The sequence below is a fragment of the Babylonia areolata genome, chromosome 3, assembly GCF_041734735.1.
Source record: "Babylonia areolata isolate BAREFJ2019XMU chromosome 3, ASM4173473v1, whole genome shotgun sequence".
NCBI lineage: Eukaryota > Metazoa > Mollusca > Gastropoda > Neogastropoda > Buccinidae > Babylonia > Babylonia areolata.
In genome coordinates this window covers 43963289-43978183 of record NC_134878.1, presented here as the reverse complement: position 1 = coordinate 43978183, position 14895 = coordinate 43963289, and the positions used below count along the sequence as shown (strand labels likewise).

At 45.8% G+C, this 14895-nt stretch overlaps 1 protein-coding gene across 1 annotated transcript in view; it reads right to left on the bottom strand.

Annotated features, from left to right (window-relative positions):
• Window positions 1-12103, bottom strand: part of LOC143280005 (post-GPI attachment to proteins factor 6-like) — a 38440-nt gene extending 26337 nt beyond the window's left edge. Inside the window, exon 1 of the mRNA XM_076584445.1 lies at window positions 11776-12103. Coding sequence (XP_076440560.1) covers window positions 11776-11824 — 49 coding nt within the window. The 5' untranslated portion in view covers window positions 11825-12103. The remainder of the gene's footprint in view (window positions 1-11775) is intronic.
• Between the last annotated feature and the right edge of the window lie 2792 nt (window positions 12104-14895).

The following is a 14895-nucleotide window of genomic DNA, read 5'->3' as shown; positions in this document are numbered from 1 at the left end:
ATAACCCTCAAAACAGTGTTAGATGAAACCAAAAAATGGGACCACTCTTACTACATGTAATATTGCTTCAAGTAAGCAGATCTTATGTTAAAATTGGTCCCTGGCCTTAGGATACTAAAATAAGTTTTTATCCCCATTTTACTGTGGTTCTCAACTCAAGGATCTACTGCAGAATTTTTTTTAAAACTCACTCGGTATGGTCGTTTTCATCCCCGTTCCCCACCCATCCCCCACCCCACCCCCAATAGATGCTCCATCTGATGTCCATGCAGTGGCTGTTTGAATGGCACAGACTGTAGCTTTCATCGCTGGATATACCTTATTCTTGTCTTCACCCACATCTACAATGTGAGTACCTTCCGTTTGTAATATGTTAATGATGTCAGCAGCTGTACATCGCTGTCGCCGTCACATCCTCTGTTGCTCGGACCGAGAGAGTTTAAGTCAAAATTCTGTTGCTTACAAACGCACAGTCGGGAGCATGTCTATGTTCCCTCAGCTCTATGTTCCCTCAAGTCAAGTTACATGCTATGTCATGTCATGTCATAATGCCATGTCATATCATGCCATGTGCCATGACATATGCCATGCCATATTACATGACGTAAATATCTCTTGACTTGAGGGAACATAGAGCTGAGGGAACATAGAGCTAATTCTCCTAACAAACTGCTCTATGTTCCCTCAGCTCTATGTTCCCTCAATTCAAGTTACATGATGACCAGAGGTCAACTAATGGTCAGAGTGACCAGTGGTCAAGCAATGGTCAGTGTGACAGTGTTCAAGCAATGGTCAGAATGATCATTGGTCAAGCAATGGTCGGAGTGACCAGTGGTCAAGCAATGGTCAGTATGACCTGTGGTCAAGCAATGGTTAAACTGACCAGTGGTCAAGCGTGAATTTATAATGAAAATGACGTGAGAGAGAGAGAGAGAGAGAGAAGCAAACGGATGGACAGACATACATACAGAAATACAGGCAGGAAAAAAAGACAGACAAATAGAGGAGTATGCGGAATCCAATTACACGCAGTGAGACATAACTACAATGTCGCGCAAGTCTTGCTTACCACTGGTCACTTTGACATGACATGACATGACATGTTACTTGACTTGAGGGAACATAGAGCCGAGGGAACATAGAGCTGACCCCCGCACAGTCATCTTGCCAGGACCAGAGAATCGTCTGCGATGACGCGCTCATTCAGTCTGTGCAAATCCACACTCTTTTTTTTAATTTTTTTAATTTTTTTTTTAATGAGTTGTCTGTTCAAGTCCGTACCGCAAACTATGTCAAGGTTAAAAAAAATAAAAAATAAAAAACATGGCGGCTTGAGACATCGGTTCGTCAGTGTCAATGACGCGGGTCATTGCACGTCGTATTATGCCTAATCTTTGATTGGAAGGGCTGATTACGGGTGTCACGTTATATATGTTCTCAGTTTCCCATACGCCTGCCGCTTTGCAAAATGCACGATATTTTTTCGTTAATTGAAACGTGTCCCAGGATACTAAAATGGGCCATCGTTCTAAACCGACCGCACAGGACTCGATTCCGTCTTCGGTCGGTGGCGTAACTCACTCATGCCCGACACGAACATGTTCCACGTGATGTACTCAGTTTTAATGGCGGCAAAACTAAGCGGAAGAGATAAACTCATGTGACTTCCCAGTATTAAAAGATGAATCTGTGATGATTATTCTCAAACAACGACAGGTCAGTGACACAAATCATTCGGGGAGTTCTCGTCAAATAAGCTGAATGCACAAGGTGGATAAGAATATTCAAAATTGTTCAGTTCTCAAAAGCATGCGCCTAGTCGGCGGCCAGGAATCCGCGAGGCCCGATGCAAGTTTTTTTTTAAAACTCAGGTTCTTACTTTCGAATGGAGTGTTCTGTCCACTTGCTGGCCAGACTTCTGATTTGTTGTCATGCCCTCAGATTATTTTGAACAATGCTGCAAGAATCATTTTCAGAAAGCTAAAAAAGGATCACGTTGCCCCACTCAAGTTCACGTCAACTTCATTGGTTAACCACCCATCACTCCAGTATATGATCTAGTAGCGATATATTGGCTTATCGCCACTTTGAAGGATCTCTCCCATCTTACTTATCTTCTGTCCTTTATACTAACACCTCTCGAGTTCCCGTTCTCTCAGGTCTTCTGCCGCGTGAAATTTTCCTTGTCAACTGAGTCCCCCAAACCTCTTCAAAGACATTTGGCAAAAGGGCCTTTCAGTATCAAGCATCTTCTGTCTGGAATTGTCTTCCTCTGGATCTCCATCACTAACCATCGCTGTCCTCTTTCAAAACAAACTTGAAAACCCACCAATTCAGTCAAACAGGCTAGGTTCTTTCCATGTGATGAAGCATAGCATTCTTCTTCCTCCTGCCCACCGTGCCCCCACTTGACCCTTAACTGAAATCATGAAGTGTGTGTGTCCGAGAGTCAGTGTCTGTGGTCAGGTGTTTGTGTGCGCGAGCGTCAGTGTGTTCGCGTGTGTACGCGAGTGTGCGGTAGTTTGTGTGTGTGTGTGTGTGTGTGTGTGTGTGTGTGTGTGCGTGTGTGTGTTCATTTGTAGTGGAATCTTGGTGCACAGATACACATATATATGTGTTCAGTTTTTTGTTTTTTGTTGTTTTTTTCATGTGCAGGAGAGATGTTATTATACACTATTGTATATGTTTTGTTTCATGTAAGGCGCTCAGAGCCCATTATATGGGGAGTTTGTGCCATATACTATTATCACTATTAGTATTATTTCTCAGTAAAAGGTACTGATGAACAAAACGGCATTGGTGAATGTAGAGTACACATGTCTTTGACGTTGCGGAATGCTCGGAATGTTTCCGCCTGCATGTCTGGTGGGCATGTGTGCCATCGGCCTGTTCGGACCAACTCCATGATCTTCACCAGTGTGGGATCACCTGTGGTTGCTCTCCGGATGTCTTCTGTAGTGATGGCGACTGGGGTGTTCGTGTCGGTGACGAACTGTACGAATTCTTCCGCTGCTTTCTCCTCTCTGGATGAGACGGTGCCAGGGATTGGATGTCTTGAAAGGTAGTCTGCCGGATTGTCCTTGCCTGGCTTGTACACGACCTCCATTTTGTAGGGTTGAAGTCGCATGGCCCATCTTTGAATTCTGGCGGGGGGTGACGGCTTGCTCCAGATGGTGGTTAGGGGTTTGTGATCGGTGACCACTGTGAAGCTGCTGCCACGAACATAGATGTCAAAATGTTCACAGGCCCATATGATGGCTAGCGCTTCTCGCTCCGTTTGAGAGTAGCGCTGTTCTACTTCACTCAGGGCCCGGCTGGCGTAGCATACTGGCTTGTTTTCTTGAGAAAGAAGAGCGGCGATGCCCACAGGGCTGGCGTCCACCAGTATCACAGTTTTCTTGCTGGTGTCGAAGTACACCAGGGTTGCTGACTCACACAGTGCTTGTTTCACGGCACACAGAGCTCTAGCTTCTTCTTCGCCCCAGCTCCACGGCACGTCTTGTCTGGTGAGACGACGGAGAGGCTCTGTGATGGTTGCAAAGTTCGGAATGAACCTAGCACTGTACTGCGCCATTCCAAGAAACGAACGGAGTTCGGAGCTGTTCTGAGGTTCTGCGGCGTCCTTGAGCGCGGCGACCTTGGCTGGGTCAGGTCTGAGTCCGTCGGCACTGAAGATGAATCCGTAGAACTCGATCTCCTTCTTTCTGAACTGGCACTTGGAACTGTTCACGGTCAGCCCAGCTTGATGGAGAGTGGTGAGTAGCTTGTGCAGATTTCTATCATGTTCTTCAGCGTCTTTGCCAAAAACTATAATGTCATCACTGACGTTGCGACTACCTGCTACATCAGCTATCACAGTTTGTATGGTGTGTTGGAAGATCTCTGCGGCTGAATTTATGCCAAAACTGAGACGTTTGTAACGGTATAGTCCACAGTGTGTAGAGAACGTTGTGATTCCCCGGGATTCAGGTTTGAGTGTCAGTTGATGGTAGCCCGATCTCAAATCGATCTTGCTGAAAACTGTTGCGCCGTGTAAGTCGGTGACCAGCTCCTCGATCGTTGGTGTGACATGACGTGTCCTCATAATTGCCTTGTTTGCGTCTCTCATGTCTACGCAGAGTCGTATCTCGGCTGGTTTCTTTGGCTTCGGTACAGTCACTATTCTTGAAACCCATTCTGTCGATGAGTCTGACACTTTTTCTATGACATCCTCCTTTTCAAGTTTTTCAAGCTCTTTCTCCACTTGGCTCCTGAGATGGAACGGTACTCGCGAGTGTTTTCTAGCAACAGGGGGTACACTTTTGTCTACATGTATTGTCACTTCAACGTTTTTGAGGTTGCCTATGCCTTCAGTGATACCAGGATACTTGCTCAGAATGTCTTTCTGGATGAAGTTCACGTCAATTTGCAGGATCCCAAGCTCTTCTGACGTCTGTCGTCCTAGCAACGGCGGTTGAGAGCCCGGAATGACTAAGAACTCAGCTGTGACTGGTTGTTTTCCTGCGACTTGGATTTCTGCTTTCACCATTTTCTTGGCTGTTATCGGTGGTGACCCATAGGGGTATAGTGTACGCTTGCATTCCTCGAATTCGGCACCTCGTTGCTTCAGTTTGGCAGCTGCTGTAGAGTTGAGAATGTTGACCGACGCGCCACTGTCCACGATCATGTTAATGGGTTCATCCTCAATCAGTACTGTTACCTCATTGGGGGTTGGCTCAACTGCGAAGACGTATTCATCCGAGTCCGATGATGGTTGTTGTTCCGAGTATAATGACTGTTGTTGTTGTTCCTCCACAAAGTGAAGTCGACCACGGTTTTTCCTTCCAGCTCGTCCTCTGTTTTGTCGCTGACCTCGTTGGCCTTCAGTTGTTTCTCGTTTTGGTTTGCGGCATTGGGCAGCAAAATGGCCTTTCAAATTGCAATTCCAGCAAGTCACGTTTTGTGAACATCTACACTCAGAAGATTTATGTCCTGCACGTCCGCATCGGCCACACTTGATACTGGAGTGGGTACTCACACTGCTACTAGCGTTACTGTTTGCACCTCTACTACCTCTGTATTTGCTACTGTCAGTGTTTCTGTCAACTCTGCCTCTCCCACTACTTTGTCTGACTGCAAACACGTTTTCTCTTTCACCTGCTATCAACTGGGACTGTTGTTCTGACAGTTCTTTGGAAGCGGCTAAGGACAGACATTTTTCCAGTGTCAAGTCTTTTTCTGCTAGTAGCCTAGTACGGAGTTTGTCAGAAGCACACTTGTCTATCACTTGGTCACGTATGAAGTCGGCTGTGCCATCGCCAAAGTCACAGTCCTTGGCTAGTTGACGAAGTCGGGTAACATACTGTGCTACACTTTCATTGTCACCCTGCTTTGCTTGACGAAACATGTGACGGAGGTACGGGAGATTCTTTGCCGGTTTGAAATAGTTCGTCAGTGCTTCTGCTGCCTGTTCATACTCTGGCGGTTGTGGGTCGAACGTGAAAAATATTTCTTGGGTTTCTGTACCTGCACAGTGAAGCAAAAGTTGTCTCTTCTGTCTTCCGTCAGTGCATCCTGAAGCGTCAGCAAAAAGTTCGAAGCTTCTAAGCCATCTTTCCCAACGCTGAAACACGCTAGCAACATCACCATGTGGGTCGAACGGAGACACGGACGGCACGGAGATGTTTGCAACAGTTCTGACTGCTGCTGCTGCATTTTGTTCGTTTTCTCCCATTGCGCGGTGTTCGGTTACTCACTCGTCGCCAAATGTAGAGTACACATACACTCGAAGTCTCTTTGTTTAGATGTTTTTAGTATTTATTTCAACATAATGGAGTGTCATGCTGTCTGCCCGAATAACGACCGGCTGCCTCCGTTTCATCACGTGACCTCTAATTCTTAGTTAAAGGGAACTAACAATAATGGACATAATTCAATATGAGAACATTACAGTGAACCAAGTGTGATAAAAACAACAGGGCCTAGCCTTCAAGGGTTCGGCGTCACGGTGACATTTGTATGTTTTTCATCGCCATGTCACGTACTTGGTCTACAGAATCAGTGCACCACTTGCCGCTTTCAGTTCGGACAACAGACGGCTGTCGAACGCCAATTAGCGATGCATTCGCGTTGCCGTCAAGTCCGTTTGACTTCCAGTAAGTCTGGCTTTCTGTTCGTAGTAGACCCCCCCCCCCTACCCACCCACCCTGCCCCTCCCCACCCCCACACTCGCTTTTTTCCTCCTTTCTAGCGGTTTTTTTAATATATTTTTTTAATGAAATTAATGACACCGCACCACTACGTTCTTTATCATCCTAGGATCATCATTTACTGTCATCATCGCAGTACCATACTGATATAGTCACTGACCATCCTGTCGGTTAACTGTACATCTAGGCTTCCGTGTCGGAATGTACCACTTGACTGCCACAGACAATAAAGTTGCATGAACTCGTCAGCCGCTGGATGGAACATAATCGAATGTGCATCATCCCTTCTCAGTCCCGCATCCACTGATCATATCAATCTTTTCACTGTGACAAGACTTGAGCCGTACAACGGAGAGAGAGAGTGTGTGTGTGTGTGTGTGTGCGTGTGTGTGTGAAATGCATGACGTCTGTATGTTAGAGTGTCACTGCACGTCAGTGTGTGTGTGTGTGTGTGTGTGTGTGTGTGTGTGTATGTGTGTGTGAAATGCATAACGTCCGTATGTTAAAGTGTCACGTACGTCAGTGTGTGTGTGTGTTTGTGTGTGTGCTTGGGTGAGTGTGTGAGAAATGCATGACGTCTGTATGTTCAAGTGTCACTGTACGTTAGTGTGCATGTGTGTGTCACAGTGTGTGTGTCACAGTGTGTGTGTGTGTGTGTGACAGTGGCCATCGCAAGCAATTTACGTGGGGGCACGCAACTGCACCCTATGAAACTATTGAACTGAAAACAATCATTCTAACAGAGTTGCGTGTAACGAGGAAGTGTCACTGACAAGGAAAATCAGACCGTTAACCCCCTCAGTGCCCGTCAATGAATGCACTGGGCGCCGGGAACAACTCCAGGCTATCTCACATTGGCTGTAGCCTACACTATGGCAAAAGCAGCAACTGCGGAATTGCGTCAACACCTAACGTCACGGATACAAAATAATAAAAGCCTATTGCTTTTTCCACAGCCAGTCGCGCCTGTGTGGCCTACATAAATCAATCAAACACTGCTGTTCGCGGACGGAGAGATCCGGTTTCACAGACTCGAAGTGATATGTGTAACCGTTGTGTGTACACTTGTACTATTATATTTCCGGTCATAAATGTATCGACATGCTAAAATTTGATTATGCCTAACAAATACGTGTGCCCACGGACACATTTCGATCATTCATTTTCATTATCATTATACTGCATTGTAGAGCCACCATCTCTCTCTCTCTCTCCTCTCTCTCTCTCTGCACACACACACACGCGCGCGCGCACACACACACACACACACACACACACACACACAACGCGCGAGCACGCTTTCTATCAACTGTGACACATACTGCGGACTGACACTGCAAGAAAGTAAGTATAGTTTGCCGGAGCCACAACAGAATTCTATTAATGGCGCGGCACTGGTCTGTTCGTTTTGGGTCAGTGATGTCTGCCACACCTCCAGTGGTTTAAGCTTCAGTTCGAATAAGGACGTGACTTATGTGCGCGTGCGCGCTTTTGTGTGTGTGTGTGTGTGTGTGTGTGTGTGTGTGTGTGTGTGTGTACGTGTGTGTGTGTATGAAAACTAAATATTTCGAGTCACACACAATAATGGCTGACTGAACAAAAATAACCTTTTGATGTCATGAGGACAGAACGAGGAACTTCCTTCGAAAATCGTCCATCTCTCAACACTGAGTGACGTACTTACGCAGCAGAATACATGTCTTCACACTGTCACATGTTTGTGAGTCAGCGTATCAGTGTGTGTGTGTGTGTGTGTGTGCGCGCGCGCGTGAGAGAGAGAGAGAGAGAGTGCATGTGCGCGCGCGGTCACTTTGTGAATGATTAACATATTTGAATAACACAAAGCTGAAAACAGAAGTCACTGTCACGAGAAGAACGGTTTCCTCTGGCGGAAATAGTCGGACAACAATTAACATGACACCCGGTTCGTACAAAGATAGAAGTCATATGACTTGCTGGTCACTGTCAGTGAACATGGTACTTGAGGTCTCTGGGGTCGGTCATGTACGTGGCCGAGTGAAGGTGGTACCGTGAGGTCGTTATTCAGCGAACTGAATCAGTCACACTGAAAGACCGGGTCAAGGGGGCACGTGGTGGTGACACTTTTGGAATACATACCACCACAACAACATCATAGTAAAATAAAAACGAAAGCCTCAATCTTTCATAGCATAGCACAGCATAGCATTGTAAGGCATGTAGGCTGAAAGCCTTTGGCCCTCATGTTGATTTTGTTGTTGTTGTTGTTTGTTTTTGTTTGATGCCAGTTTTCGTTTTTAACCCGAGGAAATCTTTGGTTTTTGTGTCTTCTACTGTTTTAGTTTAGGTTCTCCGAAATTTGTGGAGAAGACATAGTTGGGTTTTTTTGTGGGTTTTTTTAGGGGTTTATCCAGCTGATTTTTAAAGGCATTTAATGAATTTACATTGACCGCTTCCTTGGGGAGGTTATTCCCTAAGTTAACAGTTCTGTTAGTTAAAAAAAAAAAAAATAAATTAAAAAAACTCTTCATAAACTCGAGAGATAGGTCGGGATTTCGTTAGTTTATAGTCATGCCCTCTTGTGATCATGCCAGAGGTATCATTTTTGGTAGTATTTGTGTTTGCATCGAAACAAGTGAATAAAGTGTAAGTGGTGCTTGGGTCATAGATTTCATGCTGGATTTTGAACACCTCAATCATGTCTCCCCTTACTCTTTGATATTCTAGACTTGGTAGTTTTAAACGTCTGAGACGGTCCTCGTACTCCAAATTTACCATAGCAATAATTCTTTTGGAAAAAAAAAAAAACCGTCTCTGGACACCCTCTAACAGATCAATGTGTTTTCTTGAATATGTACACCTTGTAGCACTGGCATACTCCAAAATAGGACGTATTAGCGCCTTAAATAAGGGCACCATAATTTCTTTATTTTTGTACGTAATTGTCCTCATTAAGAGACCCGAAATCCTTTTAGGTTTTTTTACACATTCATTTATATGTTGTTCAAACTCAGTTCGTGATCAACTATGACACCCAGGTCCTTTTCTCCATCTGTGGTTTGAAGTACACTGACATTTGGTCCATCCTTCATAAAATAGTCGTGTTTAGGATTTTTCTTCCCCAAGTGAAGAACTTTACACTTTTCACTATTAAATCTTACAAGCCAGTCCTCCGTCCACTGAACACGTTTATGTACACTATCCTGTAGTTTGACACAGTCTTCATCAGTCTTATGGCGGAATACGCTTTGGCATCGTCGGCGAATATTTTCATATTGAAATTTATACCGTTTGGCATGTCATTTATGTAGTAAACAAATAAGGAAGGTCCCAGGACACTACCTTGTGGAACTCCATTTGTTACCTTAATTTTGTCTGAGCAATTTCCATTAACAGATACATATTGTGTTCGGTCAGCCAGGAAGTTTTCTATCCATTTCAGTTGGTTCCCTTCAACACCATAGCCCTCTAGCTTTATAACAAGTCTTTTGTGGGGAACTGTGTCAAAGGCTTTTCTCAAGTCAAGGTATATAGCGTCAACGGGAGTGTCATGACTGGCCTATAATTACCAGAACATGACTTGTCACCCTTTTAAAATATAGGTCTGACCTCAGCCTCTTTCCATTCAGTAGGCAGCTTGTCTTCTCTGATAGTTTTGTTAAACAATATAGACAGAGGTTGTGCTAGTTCATCTGCGATGGAGTGATGGCCTAGAGGTAACGCGTCCGCCTAGGAAGCGAGAGAATCTGAGCGCGCTGGTTCGAATCACGGCTCAGCCGCCGATATTTTCTCCCCCTCCACTACACCTTGAGTGGTGGTCTGGACGCTAGTCATTCGGATGAGACGGATAAACCGAGGTCCCGTGTGCAGCATGCACTTAGCGCACGTAAAAGAATCCACGGCAACAAAAGGGTTGTTCCTGGCAAAATTCTGTATAAAAAAATCCACTTCGATAGGAAAAACAAATTAAAAAAACTGCACGCAGGAAAAAAAAAACAAAAAAATTGGTGGCGCTATAGCCGTGCAGCGACGCGCTCTCCCTGGGGAGAGCAGCCCGAGTTTCACACAGAGAAATCTGTTGTGATAAAAAGAAATACAAAATACAAAATTTCCTCCAGCATCTTGAGTGAATTTCGTCAGATCCCGGGGACTTAGCCTGGTTCAGATTTTTAAAAGCTTTATTCATCTGCTCCTTGGTTACAGTCATCCAATTTACCTCTTCTTGCTTGCCACATTTAAATTCAGGTGCATGCTCTAAAGGTTCCGGAGTAAAGACAGATGCAAAAAATTTATTCAGTTTCTCAGCCTTTTCCCAGTCATTTTGTGTTAGAGTTCCATCCTCCTTGCAGGATATATCTGGACAAGAAAAAAAAAGTGTTGTATGGTGTCTTTTTTATGTTCTACCACAGCCGCCGTGCATTTTTTGCCTACATATATATACGCTTTCAGCAATATTCACATTTCTTCCCCTCTGTCACTCTGTGTGACTGGCGGAGTGAACGTCCACGCCTCACTTGTGAACACAATTCTTAGTTCCGGTCCGCCGTATTGAGGGGGAAAATTGTTAACATGCCAGGCTTTTTGTTGTCCTTCTTGTTGCTTTGTCGTGTGTTTGTAAGAAACATATGTTAATATCGTACTCATATAAACAAAAATCATATAACGTAACTGATTTGGTTTGGGATTCCGAGTTTTTGCTGAATGGCTTGCCGGGCCCACAACCACTCCCTTGAAGTGTGTGACGCACTGTGACATGCATACATAGCTCAGTCATAACCGTGACAGTAAGAAAGGCAAGGACTGAAGAAAGCAAGCATTGACACCGTCACACACACACACACACACACACACACACACGTGCGCGCACGCACTCCACTGATGACAAATTCGCACATATATACATATATTCTTCACAACTACTGCACACCAGCTAAACTTGACGCACGGCACGCGGCGCACAATTGCACATGGACAGAGCTGACGTCGTCTCTTCCGTCTCTTCAATCAATAAGAGTAATAACATTTCAGCTCCATGGCGACTGCATAGCAATCAGTACAACTCGAATTACATTTCTCTCGTCGAGTCATTTGTCGTGGCCATGCACGGACTCCCACTGACTGACACACCTACGCAAGAAAAAAAAGAAGAGAGAACTGCGGGCCAACTGCAGTGTTTGGGGGAGGGGGGTGGCTGTATTCTTGCTGGATGTTTATTCTCTCGATGTCTGCTTTGTTTTCGGTTTCTGTTCCTGTATTTAAGTCTTATCCGCTGTGGCCGGTTATTGACTTACACACTGCACTGAATACAGAATATTCGATCCGCTAACTTTTCTCTTGGGTCAACTTAGAAACAAATTTCCCGTCGTTCGTTCGTTCCTTCGACAGCTGTCACTGAGTGAGTGTACAAAACGAAAATGAAACAGATGACGACAGGAAACTGCAAATGTGCAATGAAAGAATGCATCACCAACACAAACTAACGTGAAAAGCACAACACATGATATACAGAAGCTGCAGAGATATTCATTCATAGTGCGATAATACCAAGTATCTCTTGTATGTTACAGGCATAAACTGCTGGGGATTCACAAAGCATGACTACACTCACCTGTCCTGACGAGCAAACCGAGCACAGCCAGCCATGTGTGAAGCCGCATTGCTGTTTCTTTGTCGAACTCACTCAGTCCGAAGCGTTCCGTTCGTATCAGTAGACGACTTCTGTGCAGATGGCAGTTTCAGACGACGCTGAAGCTCCCAGCTAGACGTCTCATAAACTAATCAGTCTGCTGATATATATTGTGGATAAAGATTTCGTCTGGTCTGGAATCAGATCAAAAGTAGCTCGAATTTTGCGTCGCGTCTGCCAGCAGAGGCAACGGGATTTCCCTCCACTGACAAACGAAAACGAAGCTGGAAGCGTGCGCGGTGAAGGTCGTTCTCGATGTTTATTTTTTGCAGCGAAGTCACGCGCTTCTCTGGCTGACCTGATCCGGCCAACTTAACTGGGTGACATCATGTGTTTGTGTGTGTGTTGCCCCCAGTTCCTGTGTGTGTATGTGTAGTAGTAGTCTTCAGTTTAACGTCTTCCACTTTAAGTGATATTAGACGAAAGAAAAAAAAAAGGGGGGGGGGGGGGCCGGAGCGTGGTGGAGGGAACGGTATTGTGCAGAGAGTGAAAAATGGTGTGTGTGTGTGTGGTGGGGAAAGATACAGAGCATTGGAAAAAATAAAGCATTAAAACGGGAGACATAGGCACAATATAGAAGAATACGCTAACATCAAACAACTGTAACAACTATAACAAATGTCCAACTGATTGGACTATGCAGCAAACCTTCTGCAATATGTATATGTGTGTGTGTGTGTGTGTGTGTGTGTGTGTGTGTGTGTGTGTGTGTGTGTGTTCGTTCATTAGTTTAGCGTCTTTTCACAATCAGTGATATTAGACGGTTAAAAAAATAAAATAATAATAATAATAATAAAGGGGCCGGGGAGGGGGGGGGGCGCCGGGAGTGGCTGGGAGAGGATGAGGAGGGGGGGGGAGGAAAACAGAAAAGGTAGAAAACTACCCAAAAAATGCATAACTAACATGCAGTTAAATTTAACAATAATAATTCAATAATGATAACAATGATCATGAGAAACCATTAACGCATTTCTGACGTACATTACAGGAATGTAGAAATAGGGCTATGAACTAATGCCTGTGAAAGTTCGACCATAAGAACCTCGTCGGCCGAAATAACTTGACTTTCCAAAAATATTGTGTGTGTGTGTGTGTGTGTGTGTGTGTGTGTGTGTGTGTGTGTGTAATTTAGAGAGAGAGAGAGAGAGAGAGAGAGAGAGAGAAAGAGGGAGAGAGTTAACTTGAATAATTTGATCATATTCAAACCTCGCGTGTATGCTGATACTGGGAACACATAGCTTAGAAGCCTACTCCAAGACAGTCGTCGACAGGCTGTGGTCGGTGGCAGTGGACGGTGCATCGTCGGACTTCATCCCGGTGAAGTCCGGAGTACCGCAGGGCTCAGTCGTCGGGCCGTCCCTGTTCCTCACGTACATAAACGACCTTCCTGAGAATGTGGAATCGGACAGCCGCCTTTTTGCAGATGACACTCTTCTCCACAGAAACATCGCATCACCCGAGGATCAGGGCATCCTACAGGAGGACTTGCACCGACTGGAAGACTGGGAGAGCCAGTGGGACATGTCGTTCCACCCGAAGAAGTGCAACGTCCTCAACATGACGCGATGCAGACCAGTGAGGGAGAGCTCCTACACCCTGCACGGCCACACACTGGAAACAGTCAGCTCCACGAAGTACCTCGGCGTGACGGTGCAGAGCAACAGCAGCTGGAATGCACACATCGATGCCGTAGCTGCAAAGGCCAACCGCACACTGGGTTTCCTTCGTAGGATCCTGAAGATCGGCTCCACCACCATCAAAGAAAGAGCCTACAAGTCCCTCGTCAGGCCCATCCTCGAGTGCGCCTCCTCTGTATGGGACCCCCACCAAAAAGATGACATCAGCAAGCTCGAGGCAGTACAACACAGAGCGTCGAGATTCGTCCTAAACCGACACCGAAACACCTCAAGTGTCGGAAATATGCTGGAACAACTAAAGTGGCCCAAACTACAACAGCGAAGGAAATCAGCTAGACTCGCCATTCTCTACAAAATCCGTCACAACCTGGCCAAAGTCGAGACAAACAACCTCATACCATAACAGAAGAGGGAGAGGCCACAACCAAGCGTACAGAATACCATCATGCCGCACTGACTACCGGAAATTCTCATTCCTGCCACGTACCATCAGAGAGTGGAACTCACTACCAGAAGCTACTGTCACCGCTCCTTCCCTTGAGGCCTTTGCCTCAAGGATGACCCGAATGTCTTAAAAGCCCTGCCCCGCCATCAGCCAAAGTAAGGCAAGCGAGGGAGTAGGGCTTTGCCGGTCGGGGCTTGACCCCGGAGGCCGCTTCGGTAGCCGGAAAGGCCTGGTCCTGATGCCTGAAACAGATGATGGCTTCCCCCCCTGCCCTCCTCCCCCCCCCCCCACCCCCCACCGGGCCCGCCCCGCCATCTTTCTACCCCCGCCACCCCCTTTTTAGGCCCTAGGAAGGTGGGGTTTTTTTGTTGTCTTTTTCTCCACGCTGCTGCGCTCCTCTCCATTATGGTGTCAGAATGGTCAATGTGATGACCGTGGACACCTAACAGGAAGAAGAAAAAAAGAAGATATTATTGTGGGCTCCGCGACTCCGAGCAGACTTTATTTCCAACTTGACATCAACTCATTTTCTCTGTCTGTCCATCAGTTGAGTCTCTCTCACTGACTCAGGACTCGGGCGACAGCGCTGAGACACTGACTCAGCCTGACACACAGACACACTGACATTGCTCGTAACAGGTACGAAAGGCAAGCAAGAACTAAGCAAGTATACTGACACCGTCACACAGACACCGAGATACGGCAGACACACACACACACACACACACACACACACACACACACACACAACGCTGGTGAAGTTTATGATAATCTTATGAGCTTTCACTCAGAATCATCAGTATCAGTAACTTCAAGGAGGCGTCACTGCGTTCGGACAAATCGATATCCGTATATAATCGATATACCAGCGCTACACCACGGCATCTGCTAAGCAGATGCCTGACTAGCAGGGTAACCTAACGCGCTTAGAAAGGACCTGTCTAAGCTCAGTTTACTGTG